General features: G+C 43.3%; 1 protein-coding gene across 1 annotated transcript in view; it reads left to right on the top strand.

Moving 5' to 3' along the window:
- The window catches only part of LOC310961899 (caskin-1-like), a 41,346-nt gene that overhangs the window by 14,080 nt on the left and 3,262 nt on the right, over positions 1–24,004 (top strand). The window contains exons 3-21 of the mRNA XM_083934193.1: positions 672–769; positions 3,721–3,866; positions 4,071–4,166; positions 5,255–5,376; positions 6,469–6,577; positions 6,879–6,987; positions 7,282–7,376; positions 8,283–8,397; positions 9,005–9,298; positions 10,388–10,486; positions 10,694–10,878; positions 12,810–12,891; positions 14,777–14,844; positions 16,773–16,880; positions 17,395–17,496; positions 17,744–17,882; positions 18,314–19,113; positions 19,227–19,884; positions 21,425–22,040. Of these exons, the coding sequence (XP_083790319.1) occupies positions 672–769; positions 3,721–3,866; positions 4,071–4,166; positions 5,255–5,376; positions 6,469–6,577; positions 6,879–6,987; positions 7,282–7,376; positions 8,283–8,397; positions 9,005–9,298; positions 10,388–10,486; positions 10,694–10,878; positions 12,810–12,891; positions 14,777–14,844; positions 16,773–16,880; positions 17,395–17,496; positions 17,744–17,882; positions 18,314–19,113; positions 19,227–19,884; positions 21,425–22,040 (4,041 nt within the window). The remainder of the gene's footprint in view (positions 1–671; positions 770–3,720; positions 3,867–4,070; positions 4,167–5,254; positions 5,377–6,468; positions 6,578–6,878; positions 6,988–7,281; positions 7,377–8,282; positions 8,398–9,004; positions 9,299–10,387; positions 10,487–10,693; positions 10,879–12,809; positions 12,892–14,776; positions 14,845–16,772; positions 16,881–17,394; positions 17,497–17,743; positions 17,883–18,313; positions 19,114–19,226; positions 19,885–21,424; positions 22,041–24,004) is intronic.

Raw genomic sequence — 24,004 nt, 5'->3', positions numbered from 1 at the left:
CAGGATGCCGTGACGTCGAAACACCAAACTCTTACAAGTCTCTGATTCTGCAGCTGACACGCGATTTGATCATCCAACATCATCATTTTACACATTACCCTCAGCTTTAATCTATCGTTCAAAGATAGATAGATAGTAATAAAACACCAATGTTTCACAGCTCATAATTTGCTCATAAATGTTCTCTTATCATCTCTCAATGTACAACTTTTCAGATTTAGCTATATTTAGACTTGTGAGCGGTTAAGCTTTTAATGTGCACATGCTTCGTCTGCGTTTGTGTTTCATTTGGCTCCGTCCGATAACAAAGATCTTTTTATTATGTTGATTGGAATCAGATAATTGGACTCAACTTCTTGTGTAATGACTGATGATTCGTGGATTTGACTCCAGGGCCCGGCCCTTATAGTCACCGGGGATCCATTAGACACACACACGTAGATATACACACACACACACATACACACACAGAGGCGAGCTGTGTGCACGCTTGGCTCCGGGGTAGAGAGATTGCTTATTAATGGAAGTAGGTCATTTGCCCCCTCCCGTCGCTCACACAGTGCTGAGGGGCGGAGCTGCTCTACGCTGAAGATTATTTCAGCAAAGTTATGCTCTGGTTTTACACTATACGAATATGTGTATTTTTAAACATAATCTGTGTCTGTGTGAAGGTTGGCGCCGCTGCACCATGCTGCTCTGGGTGGTAACAAGGAGCTGATCTCTCTGCTGTTGGAGGCCCAGGCAGCAGTGGATATTAAAGATCATAAAGGTAAAAAAATACACACGTTTTCAAAGAATACTCACAAGTTACCGTGAAACAAAACACACATGGCTGGCCCGAAAACAATCACACACACACACACACACACACACACACACACAAAAAACAGGAAAACAAATACATGTTTCTGGCTTTCCCTGCGTGACTCATAATACCCTCTTGTGTAATATTAGGTGAGCTTGTTTGAAATGCAATAAAAAACATCCCTCCTTGTTGTATGTACGGTTTATGAGAGGTGACAGATTTGTGTGTGCAGCAAACAATAGACAATAGAAGAGCTTCATGGCTGCAGGACTGAGAGCCAAGTGGAAGCAGAGCAGCAGACATCTCCACCTCGTTCTTGCAGATCCCAGAAGAAGAAGAAGAAGAAGAGGAAGAAATCTCAGGGCAGATGGGAGATATAATCCCTCCAGGATGCAGGCCGACTGCCTCCACATTCCCAGTCAGCTCACTCATGCCAGTATGGCTCTAAAAAGAGGTATACAGCTGGCAGGCATCCTTATCAGGGGGTCCCACCTCAACTCCCTCTGTGAATGTCTTGATTCATTCCCACAACGTCTGCACTGGAAAGCTTGATTTGAGCCCAAATATTCCCCTCAGGAGTTGGTAGAGACCAAAATAGAGCAAGAAAGGAAAGAATGCTAATGTTGCGCCGTGTCTGCTGGGTGTGTAAACAGGCATTTGTTTGCTAATTATTTCACCATATCTGCTTAAACATGTCAACGTTGTGTCACGGCTTGTTTCCTTGTTACGGCTTGTTTGAGGTTCATGTCTCCCTCAGATGAGGAAAGACCGTCTTCGAAATAATGATCTTAATTCAGACCACGTCACAACCATCTACAAAATGTCCTTGTGCGAGAAGTCAGTGACCCGGACATCCTGTTGGTCCGGGCATCTGGACATAATATCCTGTCCAAAGAGAATTCATTAACAGAAAAGAGGGAAATGTTTTTCACATCTCTGCCAGGATGCTTTTGGGTATTTCCAAAATCATGACAAACTCATGTGGTTGTGATTAAATCATGTGACCTTTATCGTTATTGGTGCAACAAGAAAGTAGGTCCACTGTTTTATGATCTGCTCATTTATGTATTAAATTAGTCAGTCATTGATTATCCCAGAGTTAGCTAATAGCTAAATTTCATCAGCAGTTCCTGGGCAGGTAAATCCCCAAAAGAGGCATCAAATGTTGTGATTCAGTACAGAATGAATATGATATCTTACAAAAATCAAAGCACTTTCCATGTAAAACATCACATCATACAAAAAATAGTTGACATATACTGTGTACATATATATATGTATATTTGACATATGCTGACAGCCATGATTTTAGTTGTGATTTAAACCTGAGAGAGTGGAGCATCATCTCATAGTGCTGCTGTGTATTGTGCTCTTCTGGTCGAAGCTCTTGAGATGTTGTCTGAGCACATTGACGCAAACTGTCAGTGGATGAGTAGCAGGATTGTGGGTAATTTTGTATATAAAGCAGCAGTTTACAGAGTGAAAAACTATCAAAAGTACAAAATGACTCACTTAGACTCTATGACATTGATGCTACTCCATTTTTGTCCATGATCCACGCATTGACCTGGACAGATAACACACAGTTCCTGAAACTCACACGGGACTTATGAATCGCAGTATCTCAACCACAGCGCTTTCAGAACTTCAGGATTAAACTGAACGCTGGAAAGGAAACTTAACTCATAACACTTCCAGCAATCCTCAGAAGGAACCTCCTGGATTGAAGTTCATTACGTCAAGAGATTCCTGAGTTCTCCCTGTATCTTCAAACAAGCTCAGTGTCTCGGTTTCCCTGCACAGTCTGAATGAAGTCCTCTCTTCTCTTTGCACACTAGAAACTCTTTGAGGCTCCCGGAGAGTCATTTTCCATTTCATCTCTTAAATACTCAGGCTTTAGCTTCTGTGACTCCTACAGCTGCTGTGTCTCTTTGTGCTGCCAGCACCTCCCTTCTGAGTCAGGCCTCCCTCATGCCAGCCAGGCCTGGAGGGCCTCTTTATTTAGCCTGATGATGTGGCTCATAGCTGGTATTAAGACTGGGGGTCTTGGGTTTCTGCCATGACAAAACATGCTAGCTGCTCCTCGCAGCCGCCACTACAAATTGGGGTTTAATGTCTTCTGGTTAGAGGCACTGGTAACGACTACATGGTGGATTTTTGTGCTCAGCTGAACTTTGCATGACCTTGCATTTTCCTGCATTGGCTGCACTGTCGAGATTCGTCGAGTAGTGTGTTCAGCCACTTATAGGGGATTTTTTTGTCATGCCCTTTTGTGTGAGCGCAGTTTGTCTGTGACGTTCCCATGAGGACGAGGTTTGCACAAACAATACTCCGGTCACAAAGGGTCACCAACATGTCAACACTCTGTGTGTCAACCACAATAAGATCATATTTCCAGGAGAGTTACTGAAAGTCTGTGCCTGTGAAATAGATATTAAAGAAATGTTTTACATTAGGGCTGCAACTAGCAATTGTTTTGTCATTGTCATTATAATCTACTGGTTGTTTTCTTGATTAATCCATTCATTATTTGGTCAAAAGATTGACAGAAAATAGCAAAAATGTCAATGGTGTCATCCATAATTGTCCTGTTTTGTCCAAAATACAAAGATATGTAGTCTTTCACAAAAATAAACAGAAACATATCACATTTTAAAAGCTGAATTTTGACTATAGTTGGTGATTAATTTTCTATCAATCGGCTAGTTGCTCCAGCTCTAGTGCATTTATTTATTTATTTATTATATTTATTAATGTATTTGCAGGCATTTATGTGTCTTTATATATTTGTTTCTTGTATGTTTCTGTGTGCATGTCCTTGTGGTATCTGTGTTTTATCATGCTCTTATCTGTGTGTGTGTGTGTGTGTGTGTGTGTGTGTGTGTGTGTGTGTGTGTGTGTGTGTGTGTGTGTAGGGATGCGTCCTCTGCATTACGCTGCATGGCAGGGGAAGACTGAACCAATGAAAATGCTGCTGAAGGCCGGCTCGTCAGTCAACGGACAGTCAGACGAAGGACAGATCCCTCTCCACCTATCAGCTCAGCACGGACACTATGACGGGGTAACTGTGTTTGTTGTTTGTGTGTGTCCTGGTGTGTGTAGTGGCCATGTGTGTGTTCTTCTGGGCTGCTGTTTGCCCGATGATGCATGCACAATTTGTAGGTGTTACAAGCTAGGACGCTCAGAAGCACCAATAAGATTTGTGTGTGTGTGTGTATGTGTGTGTGTGTGTGTGTGTGTGTGTGTGTGTGTGTGTGTGTTGCAGTCGGAGATGTTGCTACAACACCAGTCCAACCCGTGTATCTCAGACTCAGCTGGGAAAACACCACTGGACCTCGCCTGTGAATTTGGACGAGTCGGAGTGAGTGGAAAACCAAAAGACACATTTTGTTTTTTCATTTTTTTAATTTAACCTGTATTTGAGCCTCACCTCGACACATGCAAAATGAGAAAACACAACCAAATAGAAAGGTGCTGCAACAACGACTTAAAGACATATAACGTTAGACAGGTAACACAAAATATGCCTTAGAATTAAACAGAAATACAATTATAACATGAACAAATCATATAAAAGAGTATATCCTAAAAAACTAATGCTATATATTTTGTTGAGTTGAGCACCTAAATGATCCCAGATGTACCAGAGAAATCTGTAATTTTATTCACGACAACGGCCAGTTACATTTAACCGCCTGTCAATGGCGTCACATCCCCTTTGTGCATGAGTCAGTGTTGTGGATGTCTGCCAGAAACTGTCATACATTGCTTTTTATCCAGTTTTAAGTCACATTTTAATGATACACCTTTAAGATCTTTTTTCAACCAGATGAAATATTTGTCATCGGATGTTTGGATCTTAAGTTATCAGAGAAACAAGCTAAACAAATGTTAGCAGCAGCTCGGCTCACTCCACCAGGACACTCTGTGTTTGCCAAAGAAACACTGATGTTTAAAGCGAAACTGCTTTGTTAAGTGTTTTTACCGGTTGTAATCACCTGGATTGTTTGTTTTGGAGAGGAGGAGAGCTCTGCGGATGATTCAGTTCCTGGTGAAAACACCCTGAACGATCAACACTGAAGGAATCATTGCTAGGAGATGAAGAATTCACCTTCCATGATCCCTTGCTACTTCACAACATCGCTGAACTCCGTCTGTTGTTATTGCTTTGATTGAGAGACCCCTAGCAGCAGAAAATCACATGCCTTTGCATAAGTGCATTTAAATAAACCTGGTCTAAAACCATAAAAATAAGTATGACCAATTCAGCATTAAGAACCCACAGTGAAAACACATTTTCAATCTACTTTTGCAGGAAGTTCTCCAAGTTGAGAGCAGCACACACACAAGATTGTTATGTAGACCTTGAGAGCTGCTACAGTAACAGAAATGACTCCATATTACATCTTACATGAATGTATAAGTTATGTGTGTGTGTGTGTGTTTTAGGTGGTCCAGCTCCTGCTCAGCAGTAACATGTGTGCAGCCATGCTGGAACCGAAACCCTCCGACCCCAACGGAGTGTCACCTCTGCATCTGGCGGCCAAGAACGGACACATTGATGTCATACGGTTTGAAAAACTCTTCCTTTCAGTCTCAGTGTGTCCGTCTTAACACCTACTCTGCCTGTCAGTCTGTCTGTCCACTTGACTCACTCATCTAATCTGACTCCAGGCTCCCGGTTATGATCCAAAGTTGTGTTATGATATAAAGCACATAGAGGTCCAGTTTGGTCTTTGGGATTAATGTTACGGCTCTTATCACTAGTCCTAACCCGGAGTGAGCTGTAGAGATAGAGTAAAGAGTAAAACACCTAAGGGCTGCTTTCCAACACCAGACACCATTTACGTTGAGGTAGGTTATCTTACCAGATAGCAGGCCGTTAGCTTAGCGGTTAGCACCTCTCTCCCACACGCCAGGTCTCAGCTCTGGTGAGATGCGACCTCCGTCCCTCTCCCACATCTGCTCTCTTTAACAGCCGCAAGTGACGCCGTTTATCACACCCAGCATAACCACACCCACAACCAACCTTTAACATGAAAACAGACCACAAGACAAAGTATAGAAAACAAGAAAACAGAAGTGAACTGATGTCCTGACCTACCTCATAGCATATCATATTAGACTGTCTCCTGGGTCTGTGCAATTTACAATGCAATTGATACTTCTTATAGGGTTCTAGGTATTTTATTTTCATCTCTAGAGAAGTATGTGTTTTTACAGATGTATGTGTGTCTCTGTGTGTCTTTTTAACTTGACTTGACTCTCTGAACAACCACACAAGAGCTCCTATGTGTGCACGCACAAATGGCGAGTAAAGTTCTTGAATCCGGTTCCGGCAGAGCCACTGTGCTGCATGTTTTAGGTTTCTCTCTGCTCTAACACATCTGATTCACATGATTTGCTCGTTATCAAGCAGCTGAAGCTCCTCACAGTTGGACTATTGTTAGACTCAGATGTGTTAGGGTAGGGAGAAACCTAAAACACGCAGGACACTAGCTCTCCAGTATCGGAATCGCCCACCCCTGAACTATAGCTGAAGAAGTCTTCTGTTCTACTAAAGACGTCTGTTTTTCATTATAATTCCATATAAGCACTTTTATGAAATTATGTAATGAGAGATGTTATACGAGGAGGTAAGCATTGTTATCTTTGTGCTGCAGGTTGCTGATTCAGGCTGGTATAGATATCAACAGACAGTCCGAGTCTGGCACAGCTCTACATCAGGCAGCCCTCTGTGGGAAGACAGAGGTAGTGCGCCTGCTGCTGGATGTAAGTCCATCTATCAGTCTCTCTTTCTGTCTGACTGTTTAATGTGTTTACAAAATAAACTGACCTCAGCTTAGCCTGTCCTACACCGCAGCACTTGGCATTCAGCCCACTGAGCTGTGTGAAGAAGCCTGTGGGATATGTTACATAAAAGTGTAGCAGAGTAGCCGGCATCCTACACGTCATGCAATATTCATAGCTCTGCTCTTAACCCTTTGGCCACCTTTTTGACATTGCAGCACACACAAAAATGCATGCACACACATTGCAGCTTTAATACTTTTATTTCTCCACTTCCATCCAGAGTGGCATCAGTGCAGGAGTGAGAAACACTCTGAGCCAAACTGCCCTGGACATCGTTAACCAGTTCACCACCACACAGGCCAGTCGAGAGATCAAACAACTACTAAGAGGTGAGTACCACAATCCAACCCCAAGGAAGGAATCGGACGGATTTTAATGGTAAAAATAGTGTTAATTTTCTGAACTAATTAGATAATGACATATACGTTCAACAGCAGCAAAGTAGCAAACAGTGCATGCACCGTCCTCACCCCTACTGTTTTCCTCTCCATTGTCTTCTGCTCCTGGACTTTCTACTGTATAATTTTGTTCCAACTACCTAAAACTCTCCGCTGGTGCTCTTGTCCTCTACTTGAGTGTACTCAACTCTGCTGCTACACTCATACTGTACTCTGGTCCTGTAGATGCCTCGGCTGCGATGCAGGTGCGTGCACTAAAGGATTACTGCAACAACTACGACCTTACCAGCCTCAACATCAAAGCTGGAGACATTATCACGGTACATATGTTTAATAACTGTCCCAAAATACAATACATTTCTCCACCTGTTCTTTATATATATGACTATAATATATAGTTATGACGTGGGTAAGTATTTGTATAAAATGAAGATCAACGCAATTAACTGCATTAAAATGGCTTGCACCCCACAAACTTATTTTTAAGTAGAAATTAGATGTGAAAAAAATACTTAAAACCGTGAACTACCCGGTGTAACTGCTGCGTAGCTAACTGAAGTAACTGACAAAGCTAACGCTAGCTTGCTAATATTAGACACAATTAGATTGAAGAGTAAATAAGATGATACATGGTCAATGTATTTGACATTACACGTCATAAAGTGCCCTTTAATAATGTTATTAACGGGGAAAATTATAATTTTATGTACATATTGTAGTGCTGTGGTCATCCCTATTTTCCCAGGGTCTAATGTTCCCCGGTTGCATTAGCCTCTGCCTTCGCTGATTTAATTCAGCATTTTGTTAGGGTTAGAGGTTACGATTAGGGTCAGGGTTAGGGGGTAGTGTATACTGTAGTAATATACTGAGAGAGCGCTCTCATGAGGGTGCTGTAGTTACCGTTGTACTGAAACACACGTATATCTCTGTGTATGCAGATATAAACAGAACAAAGTCTACATTTAAAACTGTTATTTTTGGCAGCTAATATGGTGCAGCTCATGATGTTACAGTGACTGGATGGTGCTACAGGTGTTTCCTAGCAACCTATTTACATATTACTGAGGTTTTTACAATAGAAAAACAGTGATTTTATTCCAATGTAACTGTTTACTAAATAATCGCTGGACTGATAGTGTCTTTGTAAACTGTGTGTGTGTGAATGTGTTTGTGTGTGTGTGTGTGTGTGTGTGTGTGTGTGTGTGTGTGTGTGTGTGTGTGGACAGGTTTTGGAGCAGCACTCTGATGGCCGGTGGAAAGGCTGTATTCATGACAACCGCACAGGAAATGACCGCGTGGGCTACTTCCCCTCCAACATGGTGGAAGTCATCAAGAGGGCAGGTGACCACCCATATCACAGCTGTATGTGCGCGTGTATGTGTGTGTGTGTGTGTGTGTTTGTGTGTTTGTGTGTGTGTGTATGTGGGAGGATATGTGTGCTTCCGCATGTGTGTGAGTTCAGCAGCTGTTCTGCAGCTATAGCTGATCATTAAGTAGCTGCAGCAGCATCATCGGCCTTTTTAGGCTGTTTTATCCGACCTGTCAATCATCTCCATTGATCGACTCTGTCCCCTGTTGGCTGTCGACCCTCCTCCCTCCTCCCTCTTCCCTCCTTCCTCCTCCCTTTCTGTATATTTCTGCTCCTTCTGTCACCCTCCCTAATAAATAAACCCACTCTGCTAGATTTTGATGCTTTTGTTCATACTGTTTGTTTGCTTTGTTGCTTTAGAGATATTATAATTTAATTCATAGAGATATATTCCCTTTGGATATATGGATGTATATTCTTTTTACTTCTTTTTCTCATATTTTGATTTTTAATCAGTTATTATTTTGTACATTTTCAGATCTGATTAGATTTGTTTTGTTTCAAGTTGACTGATCAGTTGTTGTTGTTGTTGTGTTGTTGTTGTTGTTTTGCACCTCCCTCCTCCTGGCTCGTGCCCAGGTCACTCCCCCTCCCAACAGTGCCACACCCTCCTGCTCCGCAGACCCAACCCCTGTCCCATTGCCGCAGTCAACGGACACTCATACCCCCCCTCCAAAGTCCTCCCCCTGCATCTGCCCCCGCCTCCCCCTCACCCCAACACACAGTCCCTCCCTCGCTTCTCCTCCTTTGGGTACGTTCCTCTTCCCATCTCTCCTCCTTCTCTGTCTACTCCTCCTCTGTCCACTCCTCCTCCTCCTCCTCCTCCTCCTCCTCCTCCTCTCTCCACTTCTGAGGAGCAGCAGAGTCAGACAGGTACATACTGTAGTATCACTTTAAATCACAGATAAGAATCCTTTCCCTGCTGTTTGACAAGACCACATATAGATTATAAGATCTATCTACTTGTTCCAGCACTTCCCTGCTAAACACACACACACACACACACACACACACACACACACACACACACACACACACACACACACACGCACAAACATACACACACACACACACACACACACACACACACACACACACACACACACACACTTATATATATGTGTGTGTGTAGGTGTATGTGTGTGTAAAAATGTATGTAAATGATATATATATATTCAAAATGTATTATTTAATGCTAAGTATCATTTCACCCTAATGACAAAAAGGTATATTTTCCCACTTACTCTGAGTGGTGTCGGGCCATGCTGATCGAGTTCTGCTGCCATTTATTTCATGAGGAACTATTTGGGAAATGGAAACCACCCAGAAATAAATGTATTAATTAACCTTCAAATCAAAGAGGACATTTTCTTTAACATTATTAAAACAGAACTTTTTCGCTGGCGGCATCTATTCCCTTCCATGGTACTGGAATAGCTTCTTTGTTATTTGAGTGACCTGACTCTTTAACTGAAATATTCAAATGAATGGCACCTGTTTATAAGTTAAGATACTTTATATATCATAGAAAATGTGAGTCATTACTCAGCAGTTTTATATACATTTTCCTATGAATTAGCTTGAGTCACTGTATATTTTATTTCAAATATTGTGTTTTTAATAGTGCCTAAGGGAAGTTTTTACAAGTCACAAATTTATCAACACAAAGAGGCAGCACACTATGAACTATGAATAATTATGTGTTTATGAATGAGTAGGTGAGTGAGTGTATCTTGGTGACGGTTCGCCTGTGTTCATTTAAGCCTTAAACACATTTTTATATGAAACTATCCGACACATATATATATGGTATATGGGTATATGGGTCTGTGAAGCTGTTGATTTGTTCCTGCACTTTTGGTCATACGATATTTCTACAAATATAGAGTAAAACTGTGGCAGTAACAAATGTGTGTGTGCCTGTGTTTTGTGTACGTGTGTGTGTGTGCATGTGTGTGACAGGTTCGAGGACCGCAGAGCTGAGTCCTCAAGGCTCTCCAACTCTGGGACACCAGAGCAGCACCAGTGAGGACATCTGGGTGCTACGCAAACCGCTGGGAGGTAAACTCACAAGTGTGTTTTCAGGTAGCAACGTAAAACGAAGTATTTGAGGAGTGTTCTCTATATAATCCTGCAATGTGTGTGTGTGTGTGTGTGTGTGTGTGTGTGTGTGTGTGTGTGTGTGTGTGTGTGTGTGTGTGTGTGTGTGTGTGTGTGTGTGTGTGTGTGTGTGTGTGTGTGTGTGTGTGTGTGTGTGTGTGTGTGAAGGTGGCGATCGCAGCGGCAGTGTGGGCAGCATCGGCAGCGCTCGTTCATCCAGCAGCTTGCAGGGCTCTGGAAACACACATGTTCTGACCACCCCTGCACCCAGTCCACACCCGGCACACACACCAGGAGTCAACACACACGGCCTTAACGCCCCGGGCCTGCACGCACAATCTGAAGGGGTGAAGGTAAGAGATCATCTGCAGTTATCTGTGTGTTTGCACACGTTTCCATCACATTGCTAATGGATCTTCATAAAAAAACAAACAAGCACGTTGTTTCTGGGAAACAGCAAAACATTTTCAGGAAACAAACACACACACAGGTTACCAGGTTAACCACAATTCGTTTCCTGCTCAGTTTGTTCTTCCGTTGGAAAGATCAGCGTTTTTTTTTCAACAGTAGTGGGTGCATTCAAATGGTGGCTTCCTGGTTTGTCCTTTTTATCAACTACACAGGGAAATTAAGCCTCTGAATGCCAAAATCATCTTTTCTGGACAAACTGTGAAGATATTTAGGCATCGATACGGAAGAATTACACAGTCTCTCATTTGTGATTCGTTTAGTTAGATTGGCAGGTGATGACAGTACATCTTTTTATATAATATGCAAGTGGAAATTGTCAAAAATGTATGTTTAATGTCAAATGCTGTGCAGAAAAGTTACAACAGTGACAGTCCTTAACTACAAACTCAAATGTGATTAGCCTGCTCCAGCTACACTAAATGTAATTATCATTTTTGTAACTTTATACTGTTGTTATTATCATTTGTATGATTTGAGGTTATATTTATATATAACTACTTATTATTATATTCAAAGGGGTCCTATTATAGCTTTTTCAGGTTCATACATGTATTTTGTGTTTCTTCGAATGTTAGCATGAATATTCAACATTATAACAAGAACGCTGTTCGCTGGTATTAGCCCTATTCGGACGGATCCGGTCTGCTGCAGTTCCCGTTTTTTTCGTGTTGCTTTTACTGGGTGATCGCCACCGAACTTCAGTGCAAGTAGAATTAATTAACACACTTCTAAGAATCTTCAAGTGAAGTTTCATATTTGTACATGAACATTTACATGTCAAATTAAGTCAAATTAAGTCACGTTGATGAGAGAAAGCAGGAAGAACGTTTGGGCGACGCTGCAGGTGGTGGTTTACATTAAAAATAGAAATGAATTAGACTTTACAGTTTATTTTTGAGCTGTTAAAGCATGTCATTTTATTGTGAAGGACTGAAGTATGGTCCTGGATGTTGTGACAGCATCAATGCTAATTTGGACAACCAGCAGCTCCCAGTTATTACGGCGAGGGCCGAGAGGAGCGCACGGCTAATTCACCAGTGTTAGCTTCCTTTTGACCACTCTCGTAAATACAAAGCTAAATTAGGCCGTTAAACCCATATATGGTTAGAAAGATAAAAAGTTAGACTTTAGTTTAACACCATTAAATTAACTTAAAACATTACACCATCATTTATATTCGTAGGTCAAACAGAAAGTTTGATAGCATTTTGCCCAAAACTGTCCTACTGGTGACAGTTCTGTTACATATATGACATAAGCCAGGGGAACGCACGATAGGACCCCTGTAAGTGCCAAAGTAAGTCACACTTTAACAAAAGCTCATGCAGTTGGCTCTCACAACAAGATAAACTAGCCTGCTAAGGTCAAAATACTTACGTGTCTTAAGTGCATGGTGTTTTTTCTTTCTTCCTTTGTCTCGTTTTGCTTTCATCTTGTATTTATAATCTGTGATGTCACCCTGCAGGTCTGCTCTCTAACACTTTTAGCATATTCTAAATTAAATTTTTAGCACCAGATACAACTTGTCTATTTTTAGGAAATTCTTTTAAAAAATACTGAATTTGCAATTAGCCAAATTTTATAGTGTTCCCATATTATGCTGGAGAGACATCATCTGTTTAAGAAGTATTTGTTCCTGCTGCATTTGTGTTGGTAAACAACAGGAAACGACTGAAATGGATAGAGAGTGAGAAGTCTGTCGGTTATGTATGCACTTTGTCTGCTGAACTGAGTCACAAGTCACCCCTGGGACTGAATGATTATGCTTGAATAAATGTTTCATTTTGTGAGTGTGTGCTCTTGTGTTTTTAAGCTTCTGGCCACCGTGCTGTCCCAGTCGGTAAAAGCCAAGGAGCATCTCTTGGAGCAGTCGCAGTCTGTTGAGCAGTCAGCGAGTAAGCACACAAACGCACCCAAAGACGACATAAAAGCTCCGGCTTTACTTGAAGAGATCATTTGTGCCATATTTCCATTTGGTATCAAAGTCTGTTTTGCTGCTGCCTGCTGCTAATTGGTCAAACAGCAGTGATTTAAACAGATACTTTTGAGTGTGTCCTCACGTCGTAATAGTCCAGTGAATTTTAAAAACAGCCTTGTCTGCTAATGTGATAACAATTATAAAAGATCAAGGCAGTTCTCACCAGTACAAAAAGTGCCTCAGGGCTTGTTTTGATCGCTGCTTTTATTAATGTTTTTTTTTTTTCTTCGTTTAGCTTTTAGCCAACGTGGCCCTCTAAAGACCACATGTCTGTTCACATCACACACAAGCTGCATTTCCCTGCCCAGTAATAGTGATTTAAGTTATGCTTTATTATTAAAGGTGCTCTAATACGCTTCTAAACAGCCAGGGACAGGTCGCTATGTCTTGGGATTAACGCTTTTTGGTTGTCAGGATGGTTTTAGCTGCTCGTAATGAGCAGAATAAAAACTAATGTGTAATTAGCACGAGTGTCACTGTAACATCCAAAGGAAAAAACACGACGATAAAGAGGCCAGTAGATAACCTCGGCCTTAAAATGAAAAGCACTCAACAAATACCTTTCCCTGCTCTGAAATTGAGCTTTCTTTAAGATTAGACTGGCGAGTTTTGCCATTATTTATAAATCATGGCCGACTGTTTATTGAATAAGGTTAATAATGATTACTGGATCAGGGCCTACATCCCTGTAAGCAGCTGCATTTTTCTTCGCTTGAGTATTTGCTTGGGGCTACACAAAGTCGTGCATTAATAATGTGCCTATAAAACACATTTGATGTTTTTATATACAAATACAGACATTTATATGGTGTCTTGGGTATCCCACTTAAATTTGGCCCCTGTGCTTGTAGCTGGTTTATTAATCACACTTTGACAGAAACATAAATTAACATATTTTAGTCGGCTGTCATTCTGCTGGTTTAAGTGATACGTGGGAAGTGTAGTGCTAAAACAGCACCAGTGCCAGCCAACCCAGCGTGCTGTTGCCAAAGTTATTATGAAGCACTGTTCAGATAATTTAAACTGGATTTAAATTATCGACCGCTTCTCATCTTCAAAGAATTGAATTGTCTTTATTGTCATTGTACCAGAACAACGAAATTTACAGTACAATGCCTTAAAGTGCAGAAAATAATTTAACATTAAATGCATCAAAAAGAAAAGGCTAGACCTTTAAAAGACACATTTAAAACGACAAGCTTACACACCAACACGCAAGACTACACGATCTAGAGCTAGATATCACAATTTCCTGGGCTTTGCAACAAGTTACCGTCTCAATTTCCAGGTTTCTTGACTTGTTAATAATTTACGCACAGTTCAACAGAGTTCTAGTAAGAACTGATTTTAGAGGAGAAAGAGTTTCATAAATAATGAACTAGAAGAAACTGCAAAGGTTTAAAACAAGCGTCTACGATTTTCTGTGAAAGCAGTACAGTACTTGATCCTATTTTCACTATAATTTGTAAATAATTACGCTTTTTTTCTTTGTAATGAACAGTTAAACATAAACTCTGTCCAAAGAAATTATTAAGAAACTCAGGCCAAAAAAAAGCACTACCCAGAAAAGTACATATACATACATATACATATAAATATTTTATGTGGCACAGAGGGCTAAAGTGCTTAAATACAAATTAAAACAAACAGGCTTGCTCATAGGCATGCATCATGCATGGGTGGGTTCACGTAAAATGTATTGAAGTTAACAAAATACAAACGAGTGAAATAAAGAAATGCCCTAAAAGTAATATATTTAATTGTTTCTCTCCCTTGTCTCACCTTTCTACCTCCCCCACAAGGCTCCTCCAGTTGCACGGTTCATGAACAGCGGTCGTTTGAGCGGAAGGCCGAGGAGGATGATGGGAAAGTGAGTTCTCGGTTTGGCTCGATCGGGATCTTCCTATTTCTGTGCTTTCTGTTTCCTCTCAACCGGTGCTTCGGTCTGAGAGAAAGACATCTGCAAGGGTTTTGTTCAGCGGGAGTGGTTGTGTTGCACCTGAACAGACGACACCCTGAAGATGGGCATGCGAGTGTGTCACCATGGAGACAGGCAGAGTGACAGACACATCGAGGAGTCGGTCGCTGTCTTGCCTTCTGTCCCTTTTCCCACCCCCCGTCCTCACACCTCACACGCTGAGACACCGAGCACTCACATGCTGCAGCTCTGCTCTAGAACCAGCGCTGTGTGTTCTGTCAGAAACAAAAGCATTAGTGCTCTCATTCAACATTTGGACACAAAATTAATTCACGATATATAGCACCAATGCCAGAAGTTATATATAAAAAAATAGATATCTGTAATTTGACCTGCAGACAACTCAAATGACCCAAAAGATGATCTTTCTCCTTACACTCAGTGGAGTAATGTGTGTTCTGAGAGATCCAGTGATTTGTTTTTTTATGTATTATAGTGACAGGTCTATGTTACTGTGTACTAGAATAGGTTCCCATTCCTTACGGGTATATGCTTTTTTTGATGTTGTACAGTTACATTTTGGATAACAGCAGAAGTTTCGGTGCTGTGTTTTAGAACAGTCTTCTCTCTCTCCTGTGTTCTAGAGGAAGTTGCCATGTTGTGTTTCAGAACAGAAGACTGTTCTGTGTTTTAGGGCAGTCTTTGTTCCTGCGTTCTAGAATAGTCTTCGTTCCTGTGTCCTAGAGGAAGTTGCCATGATGTGTTTTAGAACAATCTTCTCTCCTATGTTTTAGGGCAGTCTTCGTTTCTGTGTTCTAGAACAGACTGTCATGTTGTGTTCTAGAACAGTCTTCGTTTCTGTGCTGTAGAATAGTCTTTGTTCCTGTGTTCTAGACCAGTCTTTGTTCCTGTGTTCTAGAATAGTCTTCGTTCCTGTGTTCTAGAACATTCTTTGTTCCTGTGTTCTAGAATAGTCTTCGTTCCTGTGTTCTAGACCAGTCTTTGTTCCTGTGTTCTAGACCAGTCTTCGTTCCTGTGTTCTAGACCAGTCTTCGTTCCTGTGTTCTAGACCAGTCTTCTCTCCTGTGTTCTAGAGGAAGTTGCCATGTTGTGTTGTAGAACAGTCTTCTCTCCTGTGTTTTAGGGCAGTCTTCGTTCCTGCGTTCTAGAACAGACTGTTCATGTTGTGTTCTAGAATAGTTTTCTCTCCTGTCTTCTAGTGGAAGTTGCCATGTTGTGTTTTAGATCAATCTTCTCTCCTGTGTTTTAGAACAGTCTTTGTTTCTGTGTTCTAGAATAGTCTTCGTTCCTGTGTTCTAGAGCAGACTGTTATGTTGTGTTTTAGAACAGTCTTCTCTATCTCCTGTGTTCTAGAGGAAGTTGCCATGTTGTGTTCTAGAGCAGACTGTTACGCTGTGTTCTAGAACATTCTTCTCTCTTTCCTGTGTTCTAGAGCAGACTGTTACGCTGTGTTTTAGAACAGCCTGCCTGTTCTTTCCTGTGTTCTAGAGCAGACTGTTACGCTGTGTTCTAGAACAGTCTTCTCTCTTTCCTGTGTTCTAGAGCAGCCTCCGTTCCTGTGTTCTAGAGCAGGCTGTTATGTTGTGTTTTGGAACAGTCTTCTCTCTCTCCTGTGTTCTAGAGGAAGTTGCCATGTTGTGTTCTAGAGCAGACTGTTACGCTGTGTTCTAGAACAGTCTATCTTTCCTGTGTTCTAGAGCAGACTGTTACGCTGTGTTCTAGAAGAGTCTTCTCTCTTTCCTGTGTTCTAGAGCAGACTCTTACGCTGTGTTCTAGAACAGGTCTGTGTTCCGTGCTCTAGAAGAAGCCTGTTGATTCTTCTAGAAGCAGGCAGTAGTGTTTTGTGTTCTGTGTTCTAGAAACAGGCAGTAGTGGCGTGGCTGGGTGAGTTTCAGCTGCAGTTCTACACAACCCACTTCCTCACCGCCGGATATGATCTAGACACCATTAGCCGCATGACCCCTGAGGTAAGGTCATGACCCCTGACCCCCTCACGCCCCGCCCCTTGTCTGTCAAGGCTCCGCCCAGCACAGCTCTCAAATCAGCTCCCCACTGACGTGGATGATGTCATCATGACCCTCCTGTCTCTGTCACCTGACCCCCCCGGTGTGAGTCCTGAACCTCAACCAGTCACTTCTCATACTCCGTCTGCTTCATTTACATACCTGTGTTCACACATGGCTGTGTGTTCTAGTCTGTGCTGTAAACGCTACCCCGTGTTTGTCCCTGAGTGTGTTTGTAGTGCCAGTGCGTACGTGTGCGTTTGTGTATTGAAGCAGACACAGTGGTATGACGTAAACCCCCTAAGGGCCGGGGACACTCATCAGAGATTATCCAAAGCAAAATGTCCCTAAAGGCATATCACACACAGCTTAAGTACAAATGTCAAACGTACACATACAATTGTTCACATTTAAGAGAAAAACACCTACAGTAGCTGTTGTGAATTCCTGATGTGACTAAGTATGCTTTGTGCTGAAGGACCTGACGGGAATTGGGGTCATGAAGCCTGGACATCGAAAGAAGTTAACATCAGAGATCAGCAGGCTGCCCTCCACAGACTGGCTGCCAGACCACAAGCCTGTAAGACCCTCGCATGTACTACACAAACTAGAAAAAGGGGAGATGTTGAGTTTGGGAAGTTGCACAAACACAAGCATGTATATATTTATATATAGATAAACTGTATATTTAGTATATTTAGCTCTTCCAGTCTGTTAAGAAACTATTTTTTCAGGATCAAAATGCAGTAGAATTCTACTCTCTATCTTGTTGGTGCACAGTCTTTTTACATTGTCCCCGTGTTTGTGTGTCCCTGTGTGTGTTTTAGGCCAATCTGGCAGACTGGCTGTCTCACCTGGGTCTTAGTCAGTACTACCAGGTTCTGGTGCAGAATGGCTATGAAAACATTGACTTCATCTCCGACATCAGCCTCGAGGATCTGCAAGAGATCGGCATTACTAAACTAGGTAAGACACAGCTTCAGTATTAAGATGGGGAATAAAGTATTATAATAACAAAGTAAGAAGGGATACAGAGCCTTTGGTTCACTTGATGTAAATGACAGGTTAGACTTTCAAAATTTATGAATAAGTTGTTCTACAACACATCAAATAATTAATTACTGTTCTGTTGTGTCTGGAATATTTAGACTGACAAATACTAATATATTGTGGGGGTCTTGTACTGGAGATTAAGAACTTGTGTTAGATGTAATGATCATGACTACTGGTGCAGGACTGAGTGGCCATCAAGGTCAAGGTTTACAGTTTTCCAGGATATTAAAGGGTCCAGGTCTTGGTTACATTTACAAGATAAACAGTAACAAATAGCGTCTTCTAGTCTAGTTAAATACTTCACAATAACCATTGCTCTCCTCCACGCCGCTGCCTCCCTTCAGGCCATCAAAAGAAGCTGATGTTGGGAGTGAGGAGACTGAAGGAGCTACAGAGGGGAGAAAGTAGCTCGGAGGCTCCTCAGAGCCCGTCTACACCTCCGTGCAGCCCAGGTGGCAGCACCAGCTCAGAGCCCCGGAGGGAGGGGAGAAAGCAGAGGGACGGTGCCCCCAGCCCACTGGCCAAACCCCGCCCAGGTCTCACGCATTCACAGACCCCTCCCCACACACCGACACACACCCCACCACAAACCCCTCCACATGGCCGGACACAGCAGGCCTCCCCGAGGGCTCGGCCCCGCCCCTCCACCCAGATGGCGGCGGCAGATTCGTCAGTCCCGCTGCTCCGCCTGCCAAGTCAGGAGGAAGAGCGAAGGAGAACTCACAGTCTAATCGGCTCAGAATCAGACTCTAGATACGCCACTGTTTGCCGCAGCAGCTCCGCACATCCCGCCCCTAATGATGTCACTGTAAACCGCAGCCAGTCATCTGTCACTCTCCGTCCCCGTCGGAAAGGTCGGCCTCCAACGCCACCTAAACGGTCCTGTTCTTCCATTACCGGGGGTGACGGTGAGGGAGAGGAACAGGTGGAGGGGTTGCTAGGGCTGCCAACCTATCGAGAGCGGCGAGCCAGTGACTGCGGCAGCCTGGGATCAGCTTTAAGATCTCAGGACTCTGCGGGCCTGGAGAGATCAGAGGGGCCTTCTGGGAGTGTTCGCAGCCTCGCCGCTATGCTGGAAACATCCATTGTGGGTGGAGCCAAAACCCTACCTAAAAACCTTGGAGGCAGCACCAACTACTTACAGGTGTGTTTGTGTGTGTGTGTGTGTGTGTGTGTGTGTGTGTGTGTGTGTGTGTTTGTGTGAGTTTAAAAATGTTTATTAGCTAAGAACATGCGTAACAATGATGTGACCTCCAGGTGAGTCCACCTGTACTTCGTCGGCAGTCAGGTGCAGGCGGTCTTGGATCTGAAGAGGATGATGTCTTAAGTCGGCGCAGGACCATCAGTGGACTAGAAGGCCTCCCCGGTGATCAGATTGACCAGTTACCCCGGCAACCGGCCCAGCAACGTCCAGAGCCCCGTCCCCGCTCCACCGTGGTCTCCTCAGCATCAGAGATCCCAGACGGCGCAGCGACGCTCCGAAGAAGGCCACGTCCTCTGGCGACAGGCTCCGAAGCACCTGCACCCGTGGATACCAATGCTGTTGCCATAACAACCGGCTCTGACACCATACGCAGGAGACAGCGCACATCTGAGCATCCAGAACTTCAAAGCAATAACCACTTAGACTCTCCCAGCAGTCAAACAGATAGTAGCCAGAAAAACAGAGGCGAGCCGCAGCAGAACGGCGGCGTGGTCCTGAGGCGGAGGCCGGTGTCTGAGGTCGCCGATAGGGCGGAAGCCACCAGAGAGAGCTGCGAGTGGATGGAGGCTAGGAAGTCTCTAAAGCCGCCGGTCTCTCCCAAACCATCCACAGTCACCCTGAGGAAGGCACAAGCCGACCCCCCGACCCCGACTCGCAGGGTCCCCATACCCGGGCCGGATAATGCTGACATGCAGACGGCGCAGAGCCCTGGTGAGATACACATGCATGTGCACATTAAAGCCTCGTTTCCACTGAGCCGTCTGGTTCAGTTCAGTTCAGTTCAGATCGTCACACATTGGAACAGTTATTTTACTCTTTCCATTGTAAAAAGTCACGGATGCTACGAACAGCTTTTCCTTGGGTCCCAGGATGTTAACACTGAATTTTACACATTGATTATTGCAGCTGAATTTGGTTTATTTAATTCTTTTAACGTTGAAATTTTGATCCTGAAGTTGGGAACATTGAAAAATAAAGGTGAAAATTAGTCGTTGAAAATTGGAAGAGTTAAATTCAGAGGCAACAAAAATTCAGATAGATAATTTCAATGCATAAATGTTCCGTGCTAGAAATTCAATGTCTTTTTAATTTCAAAGTCCGATGACACAGATTTACTACCATATTTGCAACTATTTGATAAGATGATCAAATAGATGAGATAAGATGATTCACTGTTAAATAGCTTCTCAAATATGAATTTTCTGCTTTTCTCTGTTTAATATCATGGTAACCTGAATATCTTTGTGTTTTGTGACTGTTGGTCAGACAAAACAAATACATGACGATGGCACTTCGGGAAATGGAGATCATAAGATAAACCTGTAGCTTTGTTATTTAGGAGATTCCCATATGGCTCTACGTGGAGGAGCAGTGAGGATATCAGTAAAAAGAAATGTGTGATAATTCAGTATTATCATTTGTAGAGTTGCACTAATTTGTTACCCTGACTCTCGCCAAATGAATTTCGTTCCGCCTTGACTCCGCCTAGCTCCCCTCAACCATCTGGGATCGCTTCATAGGAAAGTGATTTCAGGTGGTCGAGCCAATCAGGAGATCCTAGATGTGATGTAGCGGGGAAGCGACTGTTGTGATTCAGACAACAATGGCGGCTCACATCCAGGAAGCAGACGTCAACATGGCTGCTGCTTTTTCATCCGTGTTTGCGATCTAGAGAATATTTTGTCTTTAAAACAACACCAGAGAACGACTCTGAAGGCTTTTGTTGGTGAAAACAACGTTTTCGCCTGTCACTCCCATCTGCGTCACAGGTTGGTTTCGATGGGAGCGGTTGAAGTAGCACGTCACTAAAGATGACCGACAAGTGGTTTATCCAATCATATGCAAGGATATTTGATAAGGCCCAGCCTCCTGAACTCAGTTTCCTATGGTGCGATCGAAGATGGATGAGTGAAGCAAGGCGGAACGAAATTCATCTGGCGAGAGTCGAGTTAGCTAATTGTATCATCGTGATGATAATGATCATATTATTATGCAAACTTTCTTTACCTACATGAATTATCCTGAGCAAGCTGTTATTATAAACTAGAAAAGTTAGTAATTGAAGGTTTTGTACTGCTAACTCAACTAAATAACAATGAGACCTCTCTTAAAGATTTTAATTAGATTCCTCATCAGACACACAGATATCTGCCTAGATGTTCAGCAATAATCTCCTGCAGGTCTTTTATAAATGTGAATTTATCAGTTGATAAGGAAACTGACAGTTTTCTCTCTATGTCACTGTGACCAGAGCCGAAGCGTGTCCCTCCTCCTGTATCCCCGAAACCCCGTGGGCCTCCAATAGCACCTAAACCAAGCAAAGCAACAGTAGCTTCCGCCGCCATGAGCCCGACTCCAGCTGCCACCAGCCCAGCTGCGTCCAGCCCCACCCTGGCCCCCAAACCCTCCACCCCGCTCTCTGCCGCCCCTCTTCCAGCTCCCGACACCCCATCTGCTCCCTCCCTCTCTCCGGGACTCCCTCTTACTTCCCCGTCTCCGGCTCAGAGTCCCTCCACGCCCTCTCCGCACCCTGTCAAACCTCCCCGCTCCTCCATCGCCGGCCTCTCCATCGACCTGCTGGGAGGACGGGAGGTGGAGGAGGAAGAGGAGAGGAGGAGAGAGGAAGAGGAGAGGAGGAGAGAGAGGGAGCACAAGAGGCACAAGGAGCAGGAGGCGGAGGAGGAGAGGAAGAGAGCCGAGGAAGAGAATATGAGAGAGCTGGAGAGTCAAGGAAAGGAAGTAGAGCACGAGGAGGAGGAGGAGGAGGAGGAGGAGGTGCAGCATCGTTTGGAGGAGACCAGCGCCTCCTTGGCTGCTGCCGTGCAGGCTGTTGAACATAAAATCCAAGAGGAGGACGCACAAAACGAGTGAGTATTTATGAAGTTAGTCATCAGATTTTACCATCCAAAAACATCAATCTCTTAAAACCGCTTGTTGGCAGTCGATGATGAGAGGATCAGAGCATAAATGAGCTTTCCCTCACACACCGTAGAGCTGCAGAGTGAGCAGCGTTGAGTGTTATTGAAGTAAAAGTCCTGTCCATCTTCTGCACACAGTGTTTTGGGGACTGGCAGTTGGAGCATTTGCAAGACTTGGAAAGACATGATACTCTGTACAATCTAAAATAAATAGTTCAACATTTTTCATCATGGACAGATCGCGAACACACCTTGATCATTCCTGAGTTTCTCCTACTCTTCTCCACTGAAATAGTTCAACATTTAAGGAAATATACTCATTCACGTGGGCGACACGGCGGTGTGGTGGTTAGCACTGTCGCCTCACAGTGAGCGGGTATCTGGTTCAAATCCTGGCTGGGGCCCTTCTGTGTAGAGTTTGCATGTTCTCCTCGTGTCTGCGTGGGTTTTCTCCGTGTTCTCCGGTTTCCTCCCACAGTCCAAAGACATGCACGTGTTAGGTTAATTGATTACTCTAAAATTGCCTGTAGGTGTGAATGGTTGTCTGTCTCTGTTCGTCTCTATGTGTCCTGTGATAGACTGGTGTCCTGTCCAGGGTGTACCCTGCCTCGTGCCCGTTGTCAGCTGGGATCGGCTCCAGCCCCCTGCGACCCCGACAGGGACAAGCTGTTGAACGTGACTCATTCACGTTCCTTCCAAGTTGGAAATTAGAAGATCGATACCAATTCAGTGTCAGGACTAGACCTACCTAGCTCATAGCTGTGATGGCCGAGTGGTTAAGGCGATGGACACGAAAGGTTCAAACTGTTATCGCATTGATTAGACTCTGAACATTCGTCAAGATTTAAAGTTTCATACAATGAGCCGTGTAAGAGTCAGTCCTGATTTGGGGAAGCTGTGGCTCAGGAGGTAGAGTTGTCTTTGAATCACACTTGTCCGCAGGATGAAACATCCTTGAGTGAGACACTGAACTCCAAGTTGCGCAGTAATGCTTAAGATGTGTTAAGGCAGAGATCAAATGTTTAATACAATTGCACGTGACATTAAAAAAAAGGTAGTCTAGCTTTGCAGAATGACTAAAAACTGGGGCTTGCCTGTATCTTGAATCTGTGCCGTACATTTGCATTATTTGCATTTTGAGTGTGTATAAAATGTTATTGTATAATTTTCAGTACGTACATTTTGCATTTATTAATATTTCTGAGTTAGAATTTCAATCCTTTACACTTTTTCTTTGTAAACCTTATTTGTCTCACTGTAGGGCTTTAATGGGTGTGCTAGACTGCATTTCACAACACATGTTGTTTGTGGAAATTACTAATAAATCCTTTAAAGCAGAAGTGTAAAACGTGGTTCCAGGAGAATCCCGTACTCTAACTATTTACAGCTGCGGCTCGGTGACAATGACGAGTGTCTTCTACCAAAAGCACCCTCAGAAAGAAGGGGAATAAGCATATTTTCTGAAATGTTGAACAAGAAAAGCCAATTACAGCTCACAAGAATACTAAATCACTGAGTTTAAAGCCAGCTGAAGCCAGGGTTTACACTTATTATAAAACCCTTTATATCACTTTCATTCACTGTCTAGTTCTGGGTCAGTGGTGCAGCGTTTTGTCCCCATTTGAAACATCAATGCCTCTGGCTGGCTACCATAGCAACGGTTGCTAAGGAAGTCTGATGTGTACTGTAGTATTTAAAGCCTCACGTCAAAACAAACAAACAAACACACAGAAACCAGGTGGAAGTAATTATAACCAATTGCTACGGCGTGAACTTGGTTGATTTGGTGAAAACCTTTGTTGCCTTGGTAACAGCAAGTGTGATTTAATACTATAGCGAACACGCAGCAGCTACTCGCTCAGTAACAGGAGAACAACTGGTGTGTGAGAGTGACGGCAAGCAGTGAAGCTGTG

Source organism: Echiichthys vipera (genome assembly GCF_963691815.1).
Source record: "Echiichthys vipera genome assembly, chromosome: 2".
Lineage (NCBI taxonomy): Eukaryota > Metazoa > Chordata > Actinopteri > Perciformes > Trachinidae > Echiichthys > Echiichthys vipera.
Note: the sequence above shows the minus strand (reverse complement) of the source record. Positions and strands in the feature narration are given on the sequence as shown.